Source organism: Hypanus sabinus, chromosome 2 (genome assembly GCF_030144855.1).
Source record: "Hypanus sabinus isolate sHypSab1 chromosome 2, sHypSab1.hap1, whole genome shotgun sequence".
Classification (NCBI taxonomy): Eukaryota; Metazoa; Chordata; class Chondrichthyes; order Myliobatiformes; family Dasyatidae; genus Hypanus; species Hypanus sabinus.
Window position 1 is genome coordinate 62,690,817 of NC_082707.1, and position 23,144 is coordinate 62,713,960.

At 43.7% G+C, this 23,144-nt stretch overlaps 1 protein-coding gene across 9 annotated transcripts; it reads right to left on the reverse strand.

Moving 5' to 3' along the window:
- Positions 1 to 2,110: 2,110 nt before the first annotated feature.
- Positions 2,111 to 21,532, reverse strand: LOC132379334 (UDP-GalNAc:beta-1,3-N-acetylgalactosaminyltransferase 1-like). Of its 9 annotated transcripts, none has more exons than XM_059947100.1 (2): positions 21,468 to 21,532; positions 2,111 to 3,511 (listed from the first exon to the last, which is right to left on the reverse strand). In XM_059947100.1, exon 2 carries the CDS (start codon positions 3,440 to 3,442, stop codon positions 2,486 to 2,488), a length of 957 nt encoding a protein of 318 aa, XP_059803083.1. In that variant the 5' UTR covers positions 3,443 to 3,511; positions 21,468 to 21,532; the 3' UTR covers positions 2,111 to 2,485. The 9 variants fall into 9 exon arrangements, with proteins under 9 accessions (XP_059803083.1, XP_059803091.1, XP_059803065.1 ...); XM_059947108.1 differs by lacking the exon at positions 21,468 to 21,532 and adding an exon at positions 21,387 to 21,406; XM_059947082.1 differs by lacking the exon at positions 21,468 to 21,532 and adding an exon at positions 20,392 to 21,343.
- Between the last annotated feature and the right edge of the window lie 1,612 nt (positions 21,533 to 23,144).

Here is a 23,144-nt window from a genome sequence, read left to right on the forward strand (position 1 = left end):
CAGGATTTGGTGTTGTACTTTGTACAGACATCTTTTTCCACTATTATAAATCACTTTAAAAATAAACAGATCAGATGCACGCCCTTGCCAAGTACTTGCAAATTGGCAAATAGTTGCAGTGCAAAAGCATTCCTCAGTGTGTTAATCTAAGATGAACATGTTTCTCAAATTGAGTGCCTAACTAGACTCCTCCTGTCTACATCAACTATGGTGATAGTGGAAATCCAGATTTTTAACTCTGTTTAGTTGAATTGTCCACTGCTCTAGATGCACAATTAGTTACTTGTTACAATATGTACTTTCTTGGTGGCAAACTCTCCACAACTCAACCTGTACTGCTGGCTTCTGTGAAACCCTTTGATTTTGCTACGTGCATGAGACTTTTGTTTATCAGTTCATGTTCTCCTTCACAATGTGGCAGCTGTTTCCTGCTGTAACACACGCTTTTGTAATCCAGGTTCTTGTTTATTAATTCAGCTGTACTTACCCTCAGTTTTAAACACTTATATCCAGGCAGATAATTCCATACCTGCTAAAGTTCAAGCCTTTCATTGTAATCTTAACAACCAGTTTTTCTTCTGGTTTAATTTCAGTGGCAAACATGATAGTAACAACTCCAGAGCTTGTGAAAGACAAGATAATTTCCCAAGTAAGGATGGATCAAAGCTTCACCTTTCCATTTTAAAAAGGAATACTTCACACAAGTTCTTTTGCTCAAAGAGGCTTTATACTATGGGTGAAAGTTGTTGAGAAATCCACTTCCAGATTGTGACAATGATGGATTCAAAGCAGCATTTTAGCTAACATCATTCAGAGACCAAGAGGGATAAAATAATGATTTGCAACAAGGTTATCAATGAAGCAAGCAAAACTTTATTTGTTAAGCTGTTGATTTAATCTAATTGCTTTGATTCCCAGGTACTCAATGATTTCAGTGTGCATTCAAGCGTTTATCACTTCATTCTACAAAAGAAGTAACATAACCTAATTTGACCTTCCTCATGTTTTGTGAATTCAATGATAAACAGCCTGTGTTTGAATTGTAAATAGTTCAGTGCTCCAGTCTTATTGTGCCCAGATATGAATATTTAAACCTTTCAAGAGATATTTGTGCAAACATTTTTATGCACACACTACCAAAGGTAAATTTTAAACACATGTATTTGGTACCTATGTGTTAAACTGATCTAATTAATTTGTTAGTTGCTTAATCATAGGGAAGTATACATGAATGCTATACATAAAGTAATAAAATTGAAATTAACTTTAAAATCTAAGTTCACTCATTCATTTGCTTCAATGATATATACAGGCTTCTTAGAACATTATGAATTGAAATAATTAGAAATAAAGCAAGCTGCCTGATCCTTGTATACTGAGCCAAGGAGTGCAATTTACACACAGGAGTGATCAGCAAAAGCACCACTTCCTTAACATTAAATCTAGGCAACCCCCAGATTGGGTGGGGAATTGCATTATAATATCGTTCACATTCATTTGAGAGGACTAGTATATAAAGGCAAGGATGTAGTGTTGAGGCATTACAAGGCACTGGTGAGGCCTCACAGGGCATTGTGAACAATTTTGGGCTCCTTATCCAAGAAGGGATGTGCTGATATTAGAGAGGGTTGAAAGGAGGGTCACAAAAATGATTCCAAGATTGAAGGCTTGTCATATGAAGAGTGTTTGAATACTCTGGTCTGAGTACAGGAATTCAGAAGAATGAAGGGTGACCTCATTGAAACCTATCAAATGTTCAAAGGCCTCAATAGAGTGGATGTGGAGAGGATGATGGAGGAGTCCAAAACCAGAGGACACATCCTCAATTTTAAAATGGGGATGAGGAGGAATTTCTTTAGCCAGAGGGTGGTGAGTCTGTGGAATTCATTAACACAGGCAGCTGTGGAGGCCAAGTCGCTGGGTATATTTAAGGCAGAGGTTGATAGATTATTGATTAGTCAGGACATGAAGGGATATGGGGAGGAGGCAGGAAATTGTGGCTGGGATGAAAATGAATCAGCCATGATTTTCTGTAATATAAAGTTACATCATTTGCACATGCGTAAACAAATTGAAAAGCAAGTGCTTATTTATCTACATTTCCCACAAATTCTGTTAAACAATAGTTTTTATTCTGCATATCAATATTTTAGGTAATGATTTGTGGACTTAACAAGCATTATTTTTTGATGTCCAAATAGCCACAATGCAGGAGTCACCTGCACTCAGTTTTGCATACAATGCTAGACATGGGTAACATGGTCATTAGAACAGTACCAAAGGGATTATGGAAGCTGATTCACACTTGGCCAGACTCAAGTTTTAAAATGCACAACTCTTTATACTCAGCCAATATGATATATGAAAGAATGCACTCAGCCAATTTGATACAAAAGAAACAAAAGCAAACATCAACCAGAATTTTCACTCTCAAGAAAGTGCAATCTCGTATAAGCTTCAGGACGTTACATTTTCTACTCCCTGCTCAACAGGTATTCTCCAATCCTTGAAGATCCTCCCAATAAGTGTTCAGCTGCTGTGGAGTGAAGCCATGTACTGCTATTAACCTGCTGAACAGACACTTGTCAAATTTCAGCGGGTTTAGGAAGAACAACTCTTTTTCTGGAATATGTAGATTTACATCTAATATCTTCAAACAAATGCCAACAAATACATCCTCAAATCTAATTGGTTTAATATGCCCCATCAATTTAAAAATCTTTAATCCCAATTCCCCAGAAAAGACATAACCAAGGCCACTACAATATGGAGGATATATACTAAAAGGATAGTCAGCTTTTGAAATGTATGCCTTTTTAACAAAACCTCGGTGTGGTCCCGTGTTGATAAAGGGATAGCCTGTAAAAAAGTCACCAGATACACTTTTGTTAACTTTCAAGAGATAACTAACTAAATACTTTGTATTTAGAAATACGTCAGAGTCTATTTTCATCACATATTCAGCATTGGGACAAAACTCTGAAATCCACTGAAATGCCATTATTGTCTTCAAGGTCAGGTTATTGTAAGATTCAATAAAATTCTGACTAATTATATCTCCATATTTAGCAAATTCTTCTTGCACTGGTTGCTTCCCTTGATTCTCATGTTCAGCATCTCTTCCAATCAAGAACAGAGTCAAGACCTTTTTGCTCAACCACACCCGTTTCTGTCCCCACGTTACTCTGATTGCCTGCCGAGCTTCTACTTCATTTATTCTTGTAGCAACTAGAATAACTAGAAAATGATTGTCATCTTCACATTTCAGATGTGGAGTCAACGTAAAATTAAAGTTCCACTTATAGATTGGCTCTTGATTATAGAAGAACCACCAATTGATTTTTTCCTTTGGTTTTTCTGTGGAAAATATTAACCAAAATATAACACTGATCATAATGAGTAAAAACAGTTGCTTCCACCAAGAAATCAGTTTCATCTTCATTGGATGAATAAAACGCCCTTGTTGACTTCAGTTCTCAGCAGTACAGTCATTCTTCGCCCCCCTCATCGTCTGCAAAAAAAAAAATCAGTTTTCAGGTTCAGATGACTAACAACACACTATTTCACCTTATTTTGTTATTTTTTTTGTTAAAGACAACTTTCTCTAGGAAATACCTCTCCACAAAGTAAGTGAATTTAATCGTACATTTTAGTTTTTGCATTAAAAATCAGACCCAGGTTGGTGAAGGAACGTTCATGCTAAAGGACACTTTCCAGGTAACAGTAGATATCATGGGCAAATGGGCAGCAAACCACTTGGGGGCAGGTTTCATCATTATTTGCCATATCACATCAGAGCTCTGAAACATTTCCAACACTGTTGAGTAACTTTCATTTTTATTTTATGCAAAGCCCTATACTTCCTCATATTTTCTAACACAGTTGGAAACTTATACAGCAATCCCATGCTTTGATTTCCTTGTAACCTACCTGCCTCACATTTTCACCAAATCCACTACTTGAAATTCACCATTATAGGACCATTTAGCCCATTGATTCTGCTCCACCATTCTATCATGGCTGATGTATTTTCCCTCTCATCCCCATTCTCCTGCCTTCTCCCAGAAACATTTAATTCCCTTACTAATCAAGAACCTTTAAATACACCCAATGACTTATCATCCACAGCCATCTGTGGCAATGAATTCCACAGTTTCACCATCCTCTGGCTAAAGAAAATCCTCCTAATCTCTGTTCTAAAGGGATGCACTTCTATCCTGAGGTTATGCTATCTGGTCCAAGGCTCCCCCATTATGGGAAACATCCTCTCCACATACACTCCACCTAGGCCGGGGGTCGGCAACCCGCGGCTCCGGAGCCACATGTGGCTCTTTTACGTCTGTGCTGCGGCTCCCTGTTGCTTTGGGAAATAATTGGTCAGTATTTAATTAAAATGTATTTTATGTTAGTTTGTTAGTTTTTGAAATGTAATTCTAAATTTGAAGATTATGGTGATCTTGTACAATCTAATTAAGACGTTGTGGCGACCCATTTCCTGACACATCCGAACCGGCTCACAATTAGCCAGCGTTCAGGCTAAGGGAGATAGCCTACGGGGGTTTGTGAGTACGTGTCTTTTGCAGCATCCGCGCCCATGGGGGGCGGGTTGAGGGAGGCTTAAAAGCAAGGCTGTTTAGTTCGAATAAAGTTATCTTTGACTGCAGTTTACTGACTGCGTGTAGCACACCGCTACAACATGTTTTTATCGCTGGCTGTCCAGAGGGGAGGTGCTGAAACGCTTTGTCGCATGTCTGGAAGAAGTGAAAACTTTCCTGGGCAGCAAAGGGCCCACCTTTCCTGAGCTGGAACAGCCAGAGTGGCTGGAAAAGCTACACTTCATGGTAGACATGACAGCGCACCTGAACACGCTGAACACAGCTCTTCAGGGGTAAGGACGTACAGCCCTGCACATGTTGGAGGATGTTTTGGCATTCGAGCACAAGTTGACAGTGCTTGCCAGAGATTTACAGAAAGGCACATTGTCTCACTTCCCCAATTTGAGAGAGTTCAAACAAGGTCACGACATGATAAATTCGGAGTATTTACATTCTGCAATCATCGCAATGCAAACATCGTTTGGGAAACACTTCTGTGAGTTCAGAGAGGAAAAAAAACACATTATCCTTCCCGGTCACTCCCCTAAGCATCGATCCATCCCTACTGAATACGACTGCATTGTCAGGTGTGAGTCAACCTGACCAAGTATGATAAATATTTTAATTGCCTATTATTTTACGTATATTCATATGTTTTCATTGTTCAGTGAAATAGTCCTTTTATTTTTCAGGTTGACAGCTGGCTGACGTTATTTTTGGTTTGCTGCTGAGGGCAAATTTAAGTTTGGCGTTTTTCATAAATACAAGAAGGACTCAAATAGACGTTGAGTATCTTACTTAAAAGTAACCTTCAACCCAACGTCTTTTTTTCGGAGTTCAAAATGTTTTTGTTGCATGCAGAAATGTAATTTTGTTTTCTCTGCAGGAGTTCATCAATTTCATAAATGCAACACATTATAGTTTGTTTATACATATCATAAAGGCAAAACAAAATGTTGTATGCAGTGTTATTTCATTTTAAATGTCAAACGGGTTTTGCGGCTCCCAGTGTTTTCTTTTCTGTGGGAAACGGGTCCAAGTGGCTCTTTCAGTGGTAAAGGTTGCTGACCCCTGACCTAGGCCTTTCAATATTCAATAGGTTTCAACGAGATCCCTACTCATTCTTCTAAGCTCTAGCGAGTACAGGCCCAGGGCCATCAAAAGCTGCTCATATGTTAACCCTTTCATTCTTCAGATCAATCTCACGAACAAGTCTGAAGGCTTCCATTGTCAGCACATTCTTTCTTAGATAAGGGGTGCAAAACTGCTCACATTTATACTTGCCAATTAATCTACCAACCTACACAAGTATCGGACAGAGGAGGAAACTGAGCAGCCAGCTGAAATCCATACAAGAATGCACAAATTCTGCACTGATTCAGCCAGCTGAGCCTTATTGATAGAAATCCAACTTGCCTGCAACCAATATTTAGTCAGCAGCAGGTGTAGGAAATGACTCACACTCAAAATAATCCAGGGGTTTGAAATATTATATCAAAACCACAGTGAAGTGAAAGGTAGACACATGAAATGAAGAATTTAGACAAGGTAACATGTCTGAACAACTGGTGTCCTGTTGCACTCAGCTCAATAATAAGCAAATGCCTTGAGAGGCTGGTCAAAGATTATATCTGCAGCTTGCTACCTCCCACACTGGACCCCCTACAATTTGCCTACCCACACAACCGATCAACAGATGACGCAATAGCCACAGCCCTACACACCGTCCTTACAAAACTGGAGAAGAGGAACGCTTATGTAAGGTAGATGGAGCTTGTCAGCCTGGGAAGGCAGTTCATCTAAGAGAGGGAAAACTCTGATTTCAAACTTCCGCTGCATTGCTGTGCAGCGATACCCACTCATGGGGGTAAACCCTGAGGACAACTCCAGAGCTGGAGTCCCTAAGGCAGTCCGACGTTGTCTTCAACCTCGCTCAGGCAACTCCTGCGATGACACTGGTGCCAAGCTGTATCGACCCTTGCTCTTCCCTTGGACAACATCGGTGGCGTGGAGAGGGAGACTTTCTGCATGGGCAGCAGCCGGTCTTCCATACAACCTTTCCCAGGCCTGCGCCCTGCAGAAGACTTTCCAGGCACAGATCAATGGTCTCACGAGACTAACTGATGCCATACATGTAAAGACGCTGTTCTCAGACTGCAGTTCAGCATTCAACACCGTAACTCCCTCTAGGCTTGACAAGACGCTCAGAGACCCTGCCTTGTGCAGCGGGATCCTAGAATTCATGTCAGGTTGCTAGCAGATGGCAAGAGTGGGCTTCTTCACCTCTGCCCCTCAGGGCTCTGTCCCAAGCCCCCTCCTTTACTCTCTGTATACCCATGATTGTGTCACCACCCACAGCTCCAATCTGCTAATTTGCAGATGATACTTCATTGATTGGCCTTATCTCAAATAATAATGAGGCAGCCTACAAGAAGTCATCCCCCTGACTCAGTGGCGTCAAGTGAACAACCTCTCCCTCAATGTGGCAAAAACAAAGGAGCTGTTTGTGGACTACAAGAGGAACGGAGACAGGCTAACTCCTATTGACATCAATAGATCTGGGATTGAGAAGGTGAACAGCTTTAAATTGCTCAGTATACACATCACCAGGGACTTCATTTGCTCTGTACATACCAGCTGGGTGGTGAAAAAGGCATAACAGCGCCTCTTTCACCTCAGATGGTTGAAGTAGTCTGGCATGAGTCCCCAAATCTTAAGGGTTTTCTACAGGGGCACAACTGAGAGCATCCAGACCGGCTGCATCACCTCCTGGTATGGGAACTGTATTTCACTCAATCTCAGGACTCTGCAGAGAGTGGTGTGGCGAGCACAGCACATCTTTGGATGTGAACTTCCCACTATTCATGATATTTACAGAGACAGGTGAGTAAAAGGAACATTGGGGACCCGAGTCACCCCAACCACAAACTGCTCTAGCTGCTATCATCCGGGAAACAGTAGGGCAGCATTAAAACCAGGACCAACAGACTCCAGGACAGCTTCTTCCACCAGGCCATCAGACTGATTACTTCACACTGACACAATTGTATTTCTAACTATATTGACCGCTCTGTTGTATGTCTTACTGTGCATACTATTTATTACGAATTACTATAAATTGCACATTACACATTCAGATGGAGACATAACAAAGATTTTTACTCCTCATGTAAGTGAAGGATGCACGAAATAAAGTTCAATTCAATTCATTTAGTGGAACTCATCAGAAAAGTAGAAAGTTAATGGTGAAAAGTATTGGGCTCAAGGACAAAAGTTTCCTGGAGTAGCAGATTACAAGTCCCTTTAGTTAAAGGTCTTTCAAATGGGTCTTCCAAATCCATCATCGTCACTAAATTATGAGAACACATCTTCCTTGATGCTGGCAAGGGAGGAAAAAGGTGTGAACATGAGAAAAACAGAGAATGGGACACGTCTGGTATTGGTTCTCAAAGAAAAACAGTGAACTTCTATTTTAAATTTGGCATACAAATTCTTCAGGCCAACTACTCTATATATTTCTATGCCTGCCTGGACCATTGGTATTTTGACAGCAAGATGACATATTTTACAAATGGGTAACAATTAGAGCAGAAACTGCATGTATTTAAAAGCAATAGAGTGTACTATTTAATAAAGGTGAGTTACTATAGAAAACAGTAGGAGAAATGAGACTGATTGGTCTACTAGGAGCTGGCATTGACTTGAAAGGCCAAAAGGACCCTTTCTGTGCTATGGCAATTCAATGATTCTGTGAACATAGTCACTTAAGAACTTTCACATTCATAATTTGTATTACAAAACTCACCTCACCAAATTTTGCACTTCTGATGTAATTCCAGATTCAGTAGGTGAACAAACCGAATATAGCAAAAAGTGGACAACAATTTTCTACATATGAAGGATAGGATTAAGTGAAAGAAAAATCTCCATGCATGGGAACTATGAACTATGTCTACTTTCAGGAACGATAGTGACATTCCTGAGGAGTACATGTACTATAGAATGCCAAAGATCCTCCTTTCGACTAAGTGGAGATTACATGCAGTACATACTGCCATTTACCACAAATAATTCTGCTGAATTTTAATTTACAAACAAAATTCAAAACAGAATGTTTCAAACGCTAATAAAATAGCTCATGGAACTTCAAAGTAAACATTATAAAAGTTAAAATTAACAAACTTATATTTCAGTAATACAGTAGTCTTTGATTTTTTTCCCCCACCTGACTCCCAGAGCCTCCTCTGAAATGTAAAACATTCAGTTCAAGCATTCTTCCTTGTAAAAATTACATTTCTGACTGCATCACATTCATAAGAATTGGCTGTTCTATGGTAAATTGCACTTGGTTTCTGTGTCACTGGAAGTAATTAATTGGTTAATCATGAACTATCATAAACTGTCTAATAACCCTGACCAAATAGAAAATAAGACGAAGACTTGCAGTGTTTTGCATTATCCACCGGTAATCCTGTACACTTTCATAGCCTAATATCAGAAACCTCCCAGCTATCAACAAAGTCAAAATCAAAGTAAATTTAATATCAAAGTACATATACTACATTGGCATCGAGCAGACATTTACAAGAAAAATAAAGAAATAAAATCAAATCTATGAAAAACCATCCATATATACTGACAAGCAACCAATGTGCAAAAGAAGACAAACTATACACATAAAAAAAGTACTGACAACGGGATTTGTAAAGAGTCCCTGAAAGTGAGTCTGTAAATCATAGAATTGATTTGGAGCTGTGGTCAGTGAAGTTACCCAAACTGGTTCAGGAGTCTGACGGTTGTAGGTTAAAAGCAGTTCCTGAACATGGACTTGACAGGGGAACAGAACAAGGACTTCTGTTCCTCCTGCCTGATGGTTGTCATGAGAACAGAGTATGCCCTGGATGGTGGGGCTCTTTGATAATGGATGCTGCTTTCTTATGGCAGTTCTCCTTATAAATGCACTTGAGAATGCAGAGGGTTCTGCCTGCGATGGACCGGGCTGCATCCACCATTCCTTTTTGTAGTCTTTTACATTCCTGGATAATGGCATTTTCATACCAGGTCATGATGCAAAGGGTTAGGATACTCTGTGCTGTGCATCTATTGAACTTTATCAGAGATTTTGGCAACATGCCAAATCTACACAAACTCCTAAGAAGGTACAGGTACTATTATGCCTTCTTTGTTGCATTCAGGACAGATCCTTTGATCTGTCACCAAGGAGTTTAAGGCTTCTGACCCTCTCCACCTCTGATTCTCTAATGAGGACTGGCTTCTTCCTCCTATAGACGAAAATCAACTCATTGTTTTTGTTGAGTAAGAGATTGTTGCCGGGGTACCACTCAACCAGATTTGCAATCTCCTTCACATATATCAATTTATCAACATCTTTGATTCAGCAATCAACAATGGTGTCATCAGCAAAATTAAATGCAGCATTGGAGCCCGAAAATCACACATATAACATGGGATAAGCACAGGGCAAAACATACAGACATTTGGTGCAAATATACTAATGGTGAGTGTGAATGAGATACTGTTTCTAATCTATACTATCATACTGCATCACTACGTCATACAGAAATTGCCCTGCGGCAGACAGAAAGGCTCTACAACGGGTCGTCAAAACTGACCAACGCTCCACCAGCATCAGCCTACCTACCTTCAAGGACACAAAGGTGCCAGAAAAAGGTCAGTAGTATCATGATGCATCCCATCCACCTTTCTCATGCACTGCTTGTCCCACTCCCATCGGTGTGGAGGTTATGCAGCATCCACTGCAGGACTACCAGTTTCAAAAACAGTTACTTCCCCAAACAGGCTGATGAACAACTCCACTCAGTAACCAGCCCCACCACCACCAACTTACCAAATCCTGTCAGGGTCACCTTATGTATAGTCACTCCATAACTAGCGTAACCTTATGGGCATACCATCAATGTATATAAGCTATCTTATGTATTTATATTTATTGTGTGTTTTTGTATTATTGTGTTCTTTATCATATTGTTCTTTTTTTTTTGCTTTGTATTGGATTCGGAATAACAATTATTTCATTCTCCTTTACATTTGTGTACTGGAATGATATTAAACAATCTTGAATCTAACTGGGGTGTGCCAGTTACAATATTGAAGATCCAGTTGCACAGGGAGCTATCAAGGCCCAGGTCTTAGAAACATAGAAAACTTATAGCACAATACAGGCCAAACATGTATTTACTTTAGAAATTACCAAGAGTTGCCTATAGCCCTCTGTTTTTCTAAGCCCCATGTACCTATCCAGAAGTCTCTTAAAAGACCCTCTCGTATCTGCCTCCACCACTGTTGTTGGCAGCCCCTTCCACGCACTCACCACTCTCTGCATAAAAAACTTATTCCTGACATGTCTTCTGTACCTACTTCTAACCACCTTAAAACTGTGCCCTCTCATGTAAGCCATTTCAACCCTGGGGAAAAAGCCTCTGACTATCCACACAATCAATGCCTCTCATCATCTTGTACACCTCTACCAAATCACCTCTCATCCTCCTTCACTCCAAGGAGAAAAAGCCAAGTTCACTCAATCTATTCTCATGAGGCGGCATGCTCCCCAATCCAGGCAACATCCTGGTAAATCTCCTCTGCATCCCTTCTATAGTTTGCACAGCCTTCCTGTAATGAGGCAACCAGAACAGAGTACAGTCTTGAAGCTTAGTGATAAGTTAACAGGATGGGAGTATTGAATACTGAGTTATAATCATTTAAGAGCATTGTTAGGCAGGTACGTACTTTCATTGCTTAGGTGTTCCAGAATTGAGTAAAGAGCCAATGAAATGGTAATTGTTGTTGATCTGATGTGACAGCTGACAAATGGAGTGGATATACTTCATCACATTGGTTGCAAGGGCTGCTGGACGATAGTCATTGAAGCAGCTTACCACCTTCGGCACCAGGATGATTAAAGCTTGCCTGATGCAAATAGTACCTCAGACCTTTGAGGGGAGCATCTATTATTATGGGCCTCCAACACCCTGGACATGCTCTTTTCTCATTGTTACCGTGGGGAAGGAGGTACAGAAGCCTGAAGGCACACACTCAGCGATACAGGAACAACTTCTTCCCCTCTGCCATATAGTTCCTAAATGGACATTGAACCCATGAACACTATCTCACTTTTCAAAAAATATTATTTCTGTTTTGCATTATTTTAATCTATTTAATATACATATAAATACTTACTGCAATTGATTTATTTTTTCTTTCTATATTATCATGCATTGTGTTAAACTGCTGCTGCAAAGTTACTAAATTTCACGACATGTGCTGGTGACAATAAACCTGATTCTGATGAATTTATGTTCCTTACCACCAACTCAACTTGCATGCTACCCTTCTGGAATCCTGCACCAGGACTCCCAAGTCCCTTTGTACTGATTTGTAATGTTTCTCTATGTTTAGAAAATAGTCTACACTTTTATTCCTTTTACCAAAGTACATTCCCTATAATATATTCTGCAGGAAGCCTAATCTGCTCAAGGGCTTTTTTTTTATTTTTGACCATTCTTACAGAACAGTGAGATAAAATTACTGTCACGAATTCGATGCCGAATTGTTAAGCCCGTAAAGATAAACTATATTTTAAAACGCGAATACATTTAGTATTAAGATTATCAACCATAAAATTCAGAGATCACAATTTATAAAACTAAATCTGGATTTAAAGTGAAATTCGAGAACTTCCATATTTGACTGCGGCACCAGCCTCTCAGCAGATTGAAACAATTATGAAGATTACAAAGATATCAACATTTGTACAATTACATATGACGACTCATTATCTAACCGCCTCTTTAGGATTTACATTGTTCCTTCCCTCACCTTCCTGACAAGAAAGAAAATCCGAAAGCCGAGAGAATGTGTCTTACAAGGCATTTTGGGCATTCTCATTAAAGTCGCAGATAAAGTAGAGACGGCAGGAGCCATTTTCGTGCAAAAATTGTTTTTCAACCAATTCGTTGGTCTCTGGTAACCGCCAAGCATTTATAACATTTGCGCGATAGCAATTGGTTAAAATAGGGGTTGTACACCTCCAATTGGGAAGTATATGACAGGAACTGAAACTACATCGAACACCACCCTGCTTTATCTTCTGGTCGGACGTTAATTTTCTACCAGGGCAGATCTCTCGACTAAATGCTCTCACTACCGGTGAACTCAACGTTACACACGCCATGTTATACACAAACATACTAATTAATCTGCAGCGACAACTAAACATTTTTATCCTCAGACTTCTGTGTACCCGACTCCGCAAAACGAAAACGGGGCTGACTTGTTTACAACTTCGCCTCAAGAAAAAACGAATAATAAACAAAAAAAAGGATAAATCAGGCCAGATCGAACGTCTGGATCTCGTACCTAGACCGGTAACTCATTTTGTATCAGCTATTCCTCCGGAAAGCGCAGCTCATCAGCGAGGCTGGCCCAGAGCCAAACAGAACCACATACCCGACTGTATATGGAGTCAGTGGCCACTTCAGTTCTCATCTACCCCCGCGTACAGAACTACCGCTCGACAAGGAAACTGGCCGGAATTAGAGCAGCCTACGTCACTGGATGGAAGTGTTGAGGCAGAATCCCGTCGCTAATAAGTCTGAGACCGTTATTGTAGGGAATTGGCCGGCTACTGAGGAACGATAGTATCTACATAGTATGAATTTGCAAAAATAAAAATCTAATAGCCCAATGGAAAGAGAACACAAAATAATTGCTTACTGGAATGAGGTCAAGTTGCAGCATCGCTGCCATTGTCTTTTACATTTAATCATCCCATAAACCCTGAAAAAGAACTGTCATAGCATCGGAAGATATAGAATCCTTGTGCGTACAGATAAGAAACTGCAGGGTAAAAAGACAATTATGGAAATTAAAGCAACACACACAAAATGCTGGTGGAACACAGTAGGCCAGGCAGCATCTATAGGAAGAAGTACAGTCAACGTTTTGGGCCGAGACCCTCCGTCAGGACTAACAGAAAGAAGAGATAGTAAGAGATTTTAAAGTAGGAGGGGGAGGGGATGCCGGAAATGATAGGAGAAGACAGGAGGGGGAGGGATGAAGCTAAGACCTGGGAAGTTGATTGGCAAAAGGAATACAAGGCTGGAGAAGGGGGAGTATCATAGGACGGGAGGCCTCGGGAGAAAGAAAGAGGGAGGGGAGCACCAGAGGAAGATTGAGAACAGGCAAGGAGTTATTGTGAGAGGGAAAGAGAGAAAAAAATAGGGATAGGGGTAAGAAGGGGAGGAGGGGCATTAATGGAAGTTAGAGAAATCAATGTGCATGCCATCACGTTGGAGGCTACCCAGCTGGTATATAAGGTGTTGTTCCTCCAACCTGAGTGTGGCTTCACCTCAACAGTAGAGGAGGCCATGGATTGTCATATCGGAATGGGAAATGGGACGTGGAATTAAAATGTGTGGCCACTGGGAGATCCTGCTTTCTCTGGCAGACAGAGTGTAGGTACTCAGCAAAACAGTCTCCCAGTCTGTGTTGGGTCTCACCAATATATAAAAGACCACACCAGCTGACTCAGAGGTGAAGTGTCGCCTCACCTGGAAGAACTGTCTGGGGCCCTGAATGTTGATGAGGGAGGAAGTGTAAGGTCAGGTGTATCACTTGTTCCGCTTACAAGGATAAGTGCCAGGAGGGAGATCGGTGGGAAGGGATGGGGGGACGAGTGGACAAGGGAGTCGCGTAAGGAACGATCCCTGTGGAAAGCAGAAAGAGGGGGGAGGGAAAGATGTGCTTGGTTGTGGGATCCCGTTGGAGGTGGCAGAAGTTACAGAGAATTATACGTTGGACCTGGAGGCTGGTGGGGTGGTAGGTAAGGACAAGGGGAACCCTATCCCTAGTGGGGTGGCAGGAGGATGGGTTGAGAGCAGATGTGCGTGAAATGGGAGCGATGTGTTTGAGGGCAGAGTTGATGGTGGAGGAAGAGAAGCCCCTTTCTTTAAAAAAGGAAGACATCTCCTTCATCCTGGAATGAAAAGCCTCATCCTGAGAGCAGATGCGGCAGAATTGAGAGAAGGGGATGGCATTTTTACAAGTAACAGGGTGGGAAGAGGAATAGTCCAGGTAGCTGTGAGAGTCCATAGGCTTATAGCAGATATCAGTAGATAAGCCGTCTCCAGAGAGGGAGACAGAGAGATCAAGGAAGGGGAGGGAGGTGTCAGAAATGGACCAGGTAAATTTGAGGCCAGGGTGGAAGTTGGAGGTAAAGTTGATGGAAGTCAACGAGCTCAGCATGCATGCAGGAAGCAGCGCCAATGCAGTCATTGATGTAGCGAAGGAAAAGAGGGGGACGGATACCCGTATAGGCTTGGAACATGGACTGTTCCACAAAGCCAACAAAAAGGCAGGCATAACTGGGACCCATACGGGTGCCCTTGGCTACACCTTTAGTTTGAAGGAAGTGGGAGGAGCCAAAGGAGAAATTATTAAGAGTAAGGACCAACGCTGCTTATTTGCCACTGTTTCAGATTGGTAGTGCACACTTTGAGTGTTTTCCATGCCGTAAGTCACTTACCAGAGCAATTTCCTGGTTCTCACACATAACTCATTCCTTTACAGGAATAGCACAAGACAAACTTTGCAATGGTTGACACAGCTATAATCAACCTCTCAATACAGAGCGACTGAATCAGCTAAAGTTTAGACTCCTTCTTGTTGTTCAAAGAGCAAGTACAGTCCATCACAAGACAAGAAACTCTCCCATAAACACAGTCCCCTTTGTAAATTCTGCTCATTTTTTGATTCAGAAGGGCTACTGCGAGTTGGAGGACGTATAAAGAAGGCACAGCCCACTACAGAGGAAATACATGCAATTGTCATTCCAGGAAAGCACGATGTCACCCTACTGCTCATTAGACATTACCACAGCAAGTATGTCCTCAAAGCTAGCATTTTACTGAAGGCACTGTTAGAGCCGCAGGTTTATGGATTGTTTGAGGAAAATGAACAATCATTTGCCTGATCTAAAGTTGTGTAATATGTCACAAGTTGTGGGGTAGACAAGAGAAACAGAAAATGGCAGATGACAGCAAATCATTTGAGTGCTGACCATGTATTTACATAATTGCATTTGGACATGTGAAGAGGTTACAGGAGTGAGGTAGGTCAGGTGGCTGAGTAGTGCCTTAACAGCACCCTTGCACTCAACATCAGTAAGGTCAAGGCATTGATTGTGGACTTCAGGAAGGAGATCCTCTTTGAGGGATCAGAAGTGGAAAGGGTGAGCAATTTCAAGTTCCTGAGTGCCTGCTTCTGAGGTTTATGCACTCTAACTCCCAGGATTATGGATAGCTGGTGAGGCCCCTATAAAGATTCAGGATGGTCCCACTAATTGGTAATTGTGTTTTGGGTGCCAAGGATTGAGCATTTAACGACCACCTGAACTGAGGTTTGGCACTCAATTGTAAGCCTACTCGTGATGTTGTCTAGTGTATATTTTGTGCTCAGATTCTCGATCCAGTTTGAAACCACACCTAAATCCTAGCTTCAGATACTCCAGCATTTGGATCCAAGCCATTCTCGTCAAGGATGTTTGAGCCAATGTGGACCCAGCAGTGTATCACAGTTGTTAGTCCATTGTGACCAGCCACAGCGAAGATATTTCCTAGTAGAGCCTGGGGATGCATGACATCCATGTAGCCATGGGTCAACATTTGCAAGGAAGAGACCGGAGTTATTTAGGAGAACCATTTGGTTCCATTCTGGAGCTAGGACATCATCCAACCCGGGAGAGAGTCAATGGTGACCCAGTTCCTTGCTGCAGCTTCCTCAGTACTTGTTAATGTTTGAGCCCCAACCATCCCAGTTCCCCTCAGAACGTGGAATGGTGGCCTTCATTATCTCTCTTCTGGCTGGAAGCACCCTGGCCGGGGCCACTGTGCATTGGGATCGCAGGTCAGAGATTTGCTTGGTCTCGGAGGAGTTCATGGCCGCCACGAGGGAGGTGTTTCATCACCCCGCTGGAGCAAGCTGAGCCTCAGGCCACCTGCTGAATGTTCGACAGGTGGGACAGTCAGCAGCCGACTACGCAATCAAATTTCTGACCTCGGCCCAGGAGAATGGTTGGAACGGTGAGATTTTGGCCATGCTATACCACCACAGACTCTGAAATAAACAGAAGGATATGCTCGCCTTGGGAGAACCAACAGAGAACTGAAAGGTTCTCACCGACCAGTCCATCAATCTCGATAATCGCCTGGCAGAGTAAAAGTGGGACCACATCATGAAGTCAAAGAGGGCTAGCCTGAGCCCAGACTCAACGCATCGTAGTTCACTCCCCACTTTTGGGCCATGACCAGCCCATCGCCTGCTCAAGATCCGGTGAACCCATGATGGTCGATTGTACTAGTCTCCCTGCTGTTGAGGGGTCCCGGTGCTGGAGTCAAGGTTGCTGCTTTTGCTGTGGGGAAGCAGGTCAGCTGCAGGCTGAATGTCCAAAGCTACAGGTACCTGGGGAACTGCTGAGAATGTCCAATGCCACGTGGACTGTGATGGTAGCAGCCACTACGCCCAACCCACAGATTCTGGTTTCGTGCCGGGCAGAATTTACCTGGGGTAAGAACCTGAGACAGGTGAAGGTTTTTGTGGACACTGGGGCAACTGGTAATTTCCTAGATAGAGAAAACGCCCGTCAGTTTGACATACGGCTGCGAGAATTATGGCAGTCCTTGCCCGCAACTGTCTTCGATGGCCGCCGGCTGGGATCCAGGCAGATCCAACAACAGGCTGTGATAGATAAGGATATGTGATCATGCGGATAATTATTCTACATTATTGACTCACCACTCATACCCCAGATCCTCAGGTACCCCTGGCTGTCTCAGCATAACCCATCTATAGACTGGAGGGAGGGGAGAACCACTGCTTAGCCCAGCAATTGTAGGAGGGTTTGTTTTCAGCTTGGTGTTGATCCTCAGATACTCCCGAGACCAGCAGCCAATGAGGGGACAGACTTCTGCTCAGAGTAACCTAGAGCCTTCAGGAAACCCAGTCCTACCTTCAAGGAAAGACAGGCCAGTTCCAGCCAATAGGCCTGTGCGAGTCCCGATCCAGTTCTGTCAGAGATCTCTAGTTCAGGAGCAAACCAAGGAGGTGCCCAAGCAGTATGGAAACTGGCAGCTAAGACAAACGGCTCCATTTGCCAGACCCCGTCTAAGGGGAAGGCTCCAAGACGGAGATTCTTGGAACCTAGTCCCTCGAGCACAGGGACTATTTGTTGCACCATGCTGCTGATTTCTGAGGAGATGGACGAGGATTTGGCTTCTGTTTTCACTAAAGACTCTTGTGGACCTATGGGGAAAGCTCTGAGCTCTGCTGAAGCACCCCCACTACTTGTAGAGTCTCTGAAGTCATCCTCGGAGGAAGGTTTGGGGTAATTGCAGCACCCAAGCCGGTAGAAATCCCTTCCATCTACAGGAAGAGGCCTTCAGTAAGGGAAAGGCTTCGACTCTTCCTCCGCGCTGACCTTACGACAGTGCAGTACATCTTCTGCTAAGTGTGTGTTCTCCACGGGGTCAATTATTCACGCTCTCGGGCCTGGACAGAAACACCATGGAGGAGTCTATAAAGGAGGCTGTTGCTCTAGGATTCATTCAGCCCTCCACCACTCCGGCCAGTGCTGGCTTCTTATTTGTACAGAAGAAGGAAAGAAATCTGCAGCTTTGCATTGATTATAGAGGGCTGAATCACATAACCCTCTTCCACTCATGAATACTGCTTTCGAGATTCTACAAGGGGCAAGAGTATTCTCAAAGCTGATCTTGCGGGGTGCACACAACCTGCTTCACATATAGGAGGGTGACGAGTGGAAGACTGCACTCAGTGCAGGGACAGAGCACTTTGAGAATCTGGTCAAGCCCTTCGGCATTTTGAACAGTTATCCAGGCCTTCATAAACAATGTGCTCTGGGATGCAATCCATAAGTATGCCTTCATCTACTTGGATGACATCCTAATCTTCTCGAAGTCCATGGAGGAGCATGTTGCTCACGGCAGAGATATCCTAAAGAGGCTTCTTGATCATGGACTTTACAACAAGCTGGAGAACTCTGAATTTTACATAACCTCTACTTCCTTTTTTTGGTTTCACCTCTAATCACAATCTCAAGATGGACCCCAGTAAGACGCAGGCAGTTGGAGATTGCCCACAATCATGCAGTGTGAAGTAAGTCCAATGATTCTTTGGATTTGCCATCTTTTATCAAAATTTCATCAAAGCCTTCAGCTCTGTGGTGTGTTACGTATCCCGTAACTGGATCACTTACCAGCAAAGATAGAGAGGTCCGTTGAAGTCTGATGGCACTATTTTCAAACGTTTTTATTTATAAAGGGGGCACAAAAGTAAGGTTAATACAAACATTCAGATAATATACGTCGTCAATACTCAATCTAAAGCGAGGGTATAGTAATAATCCTCATTAAGAAATAAGCTCTACTGTTGTCTAGGGGATAATATATTGTCCGTTGGAAATATAAAAGTCACTCAGACGTCTTCAGGCTTCAGCCTTTTGGGAATCGCTGGGTTTCACGTGTTTGAGAGAGAGAGAGAGATTGGTGAGAAAAGGAAAACTTGCTCGGGTCTTTATGAAGCAACTCCGTTGAATCAGGGGAGCGTTGTTTCCCCGTTGTTAGTTCGAAGTCCTTTTCGGTGTTATCAGCCACCCGCTCCCCAGGCAAAGGAGAACGGAACGCACGTGGCTTTGAATGGCTTCCCGCTAGCACGGGAGCGCTGAGCGATGGTGTGTCGCTGGGGTACCGCCTCCTGCAGTCCCCTTTTATCTTGACTTGCAGAGTTGTAGATGTCCATCAAAGTAGGGTGATGCAATCCTCACCTCCACATTGCCCGAGGGTGTCCACGTCCCTGGTAGCTGGCATGTAGCAGGGAGTTGCAATTCACACAGGTGTCTCTAAGAACAATGGTCAAAACTGTTGCATTGTCTCTCATTTCCTGGGTCCGAGACCCGAATTAATAGTGATCTTGCGGTTCTCCGGAAGGTGGGGGGGGGGGCTGCTCCCGCCCCTTCGGCCCCTCAGAGCTGTGGTACATTCATAACACCTCCCCTCTTAAAAAAACGTTTTTTACCAGCGGTTAAAAACGGAGTTGTTCAGAGTCTTACAGGATTTTTAATCTAACACAATACCCAAGCTTTTTCTTTTAACTACAGAGCCATACAGTCATACATTTAATTCAGCATCCAGATGGTTAATGATTACAGTGGCGCTCCCTTTTAATATTGTAACATCTTGTCCCTGATTAAAGGCTGGTAGCATCAGGCTTCATTTAACAGGCAGGGTTCCAAGGGGTTTGCCTTTGTTATTCCCATGCTTTGTCAAAATCCCGTACAGCCGGTGGTTCTATTTAAAACTGGCACCCCCCCCCATTAACCGTCACCTCTTTTCCGGTGAGTTCCTTCGTGGAGGACCTGGGTAATTTGGCGAGGTACTCTCCCGCCTTTCATTCCCAAGGGTTATTCTCTTAACTCCGTGTCCCAAATCTAGACCATCGTGTGAATTCCCACCCAATTCTTTAATGCTTCCTCACAGTGCTTTCTTGAATAACAATAGCGTGTGGGGCACCTTTACATTCCAAATCAACCTGTAATCGATGCGCAGGCATCAATCTAAACTTTAAATTTTCTTCATTCGATTTGGGAACTACAGATTTCCCGTTCCCCTCAACAACAGTTATCTCTCCATTTATTAAATCTGAGCACCCCCTTCAGCACGACCAACGGGGAACTCACACTTACCACGTTTACCAAGGTTAACCCTTTCTTCCCCGAACCAGGTCTATCTGATCCAAAACGGCCGTCTCGTCCAGCTGAATCAAATACCTCAGACTTTTTCTGAGCTCCGTTACTAGGTTCAGTACCACGTGCATCCCCATCTTGGACACACTCAAACGGGACATGGGCCTCTTCCAGGCTTTCAATACCCGTACACTTTCCAAATTCTAAAATTCCCCCGATCCTCCCAGTTACTCTCTAGGCAGCTCCCACCCGGGAAGGCGCAACCCTGCGAGCTGAAACAACCTCCTCGGCCTTTTCAGCAGACTTCCTCAAGGCAAGGATACCCGTTCCCTCTAGGACTGCCCTCATCTCATTATCGGGAACACCTTTATAACTCTCAACTTCTTCAAACAGGGCTGCCACCCCAGACAGATCATCCATGTCCAACTCTGGACCTTTTAACAGCTTTATCTGTTTCTCATCTTTATTTCCTAGCTCTAGGACCTTTTTCTTCGCTAAGGACAGATCTCTCCCTTACCCCCTTTCACTTTACTATTCTTCGTCTTTCCACCCTTTAAACCCTCATGGCACAGGGTCGGTAAAGACGTCTCGGCCAAATCAAAACTGGCCAATTTTAAACTGCTCCCGTCCTCAGCTGCCGCTCTCGACAGGCTGCGAGTGACCGTGCAGGCGGTATAGATCTTAGGATCTGAGGGAGTGGCCTCAACCCTCGCAGGCTGGGGGGTCAGCTTCACGGCTGCACCCCCCCCCATCTTCCCACCCTCTAGGTCGTTCCCCAGAATGACGTCCACGCCTTTCCCCGGCAACTCCGGCAGGACCCCCAGCTCCACTGGTCCCGACACCAACTCACAAACTAGAAGGACCCGATGCAAAGGCACCACTCCGGTCCATTTTCCTGTTCCTCTCAGGGCTACCTCTCCCGTCTGAGGTCCGAATTTTAACACTTTTCGGCTAATCAGTGATAGCTCCGCCCCCGTGTCTCTCCAAATACGTACGGGAATTGGTGGGTCCCGCTCCCTCAAAGACACGGTGCCGTGTGACAGATAAATCTCAGACCCCTCGCGCACTCTGCTTACCCGGCACCCTCTTGCCGATCCTCTGACTACCACTGCACGCCCGATAGGGACCGCTGCTTTCTCTTTCTCTGGCTCCTTTCTCAGAGATGCAATATGACCCCCCCACCTTCCACAATTAAAACAGGTCAAGCCCGGAAATCTCTGGCTGTCTTGCCTTTCCCCCTCAACCTTACCACTAGCTCCCGGCAGGACCTCTGCCTCACTCGGCAGACTTCCTCCATCGTTCCCACGGTCTCTCTGGGGACCTTTATTTGAGGGAGTCTTTGTCTTGTGGGTTAGGGCATATTCATCCGCGAACCTAGCAAATTCTGAGATGGACTTATTCGGCCTCTCAGTCAAATACATCCGGATCTCCTCCGGAACACAACCTTTAAATTCCTCAATTAAAAGTAACTCCCTGAGACGCCCATAATCCTCGTCCACCCTTTCCGCGGTGCACCAATGGTCCAAGAGCACCCCCTTCTCATGGGCTAGCTCGGTATACGTTTGATTCCACCCTTTCCTTAAATTTCTAAACTTTTGCCTATACGCCTCAGGTACCAATTCGTAAGTCCGGAGAATGGCCTCCTTTACCTCAGTATAATTCTCCCTCCTCCAGGGACAACGCCGAATATGCTCGTTGGGCCTTCCCCTTTAACACACTTTGTAACAACGCCACCCACTGCTCTTTTGGCCACTTCTGATTCACGGCCACCTTTTCAAAAAGCAAGAAATAACTATCAACATCTGCCTCCTCGAACGGAGGTACCAGTCTCAACTCCCTACTAACATTAAACCGCTCCGCTCGGTCTAACCCTTGATCTCTTTGCTCGTTTCTTATCTTCTCCATCTCCAAGTCATGTTTCCTCTGTTTCTCTTTCTCCTCATACTCTCTTTGCTTTTCTGCTCGTTCCTTCTCTTTCTCGGCCCATTCCTTCTCTTTCTCGGCTGCTTCTAGCTCTTTTAGCTGAATTTCATGCTGTCTTTGCCTCTCAGCTTGGTCCTGCTCCTTTTTCACCTCTAACCCCTTTAGTTGGAGCTCATGGTCCCATTTCACCTCTAGCTCCTTTAGGTGGAACGCCTGCTCCCTTTCTCTGTCAGCCCTTTCTTTCTCTCTCTCGGCTGCTTCCAGCTCTTTTAACTTACCGTAATTTCATGTTCCAACCTTAATTTCTCCAACTCTAACTGAGCCGTCCCACTTGATGGTACCTTTTCAGGGATATCTTCCAATACCTCAGCTTCAAACACATTCTTCCCAACGTAATACTGAGTTATGGCCCTTCGCACCTCCCGCTTTTTCATGGACGACCTCACTTCTGCGAGGTTCAACGCCTTCACCAAATTTAACAAGTCTGATTTGGTGGCCGCCTCTAGTGCCCCCACAGTCGGGTTTTTCATAAATTCACCCACGTCCATCTTTGCTGGTTTCCCGTCTGGCTACCTGTGTAACCAGATTCAAGTTTGGACTTACAAGCCCGATTCACTGGCCTCCCAATTTGGTGTCAAATCCCGAGATGAGAAACCCCAAGTTGTTACGTATCCCGTAACTGGATCACTTACCAGCAAAGATAGAGAGGTCCGTTGAAGTCTGATGGCACTATTTTCAAACGTTTTTATTTATAAAGGGGGCACAAAAGTAAGGTTAATACAAACATTCAGATAATATACGTCGTCAATACTCAATCTAAAGCGAGGGTA

Coding starts and splice junctions, on each gene's coding strand:
- LOC132379334 (XM_059947100.1), bottom strand. CDS start 3,442: ATGAAGATGAAACTGATTTCTTGGTGGAAGCAACTGTTTTTACTCATT.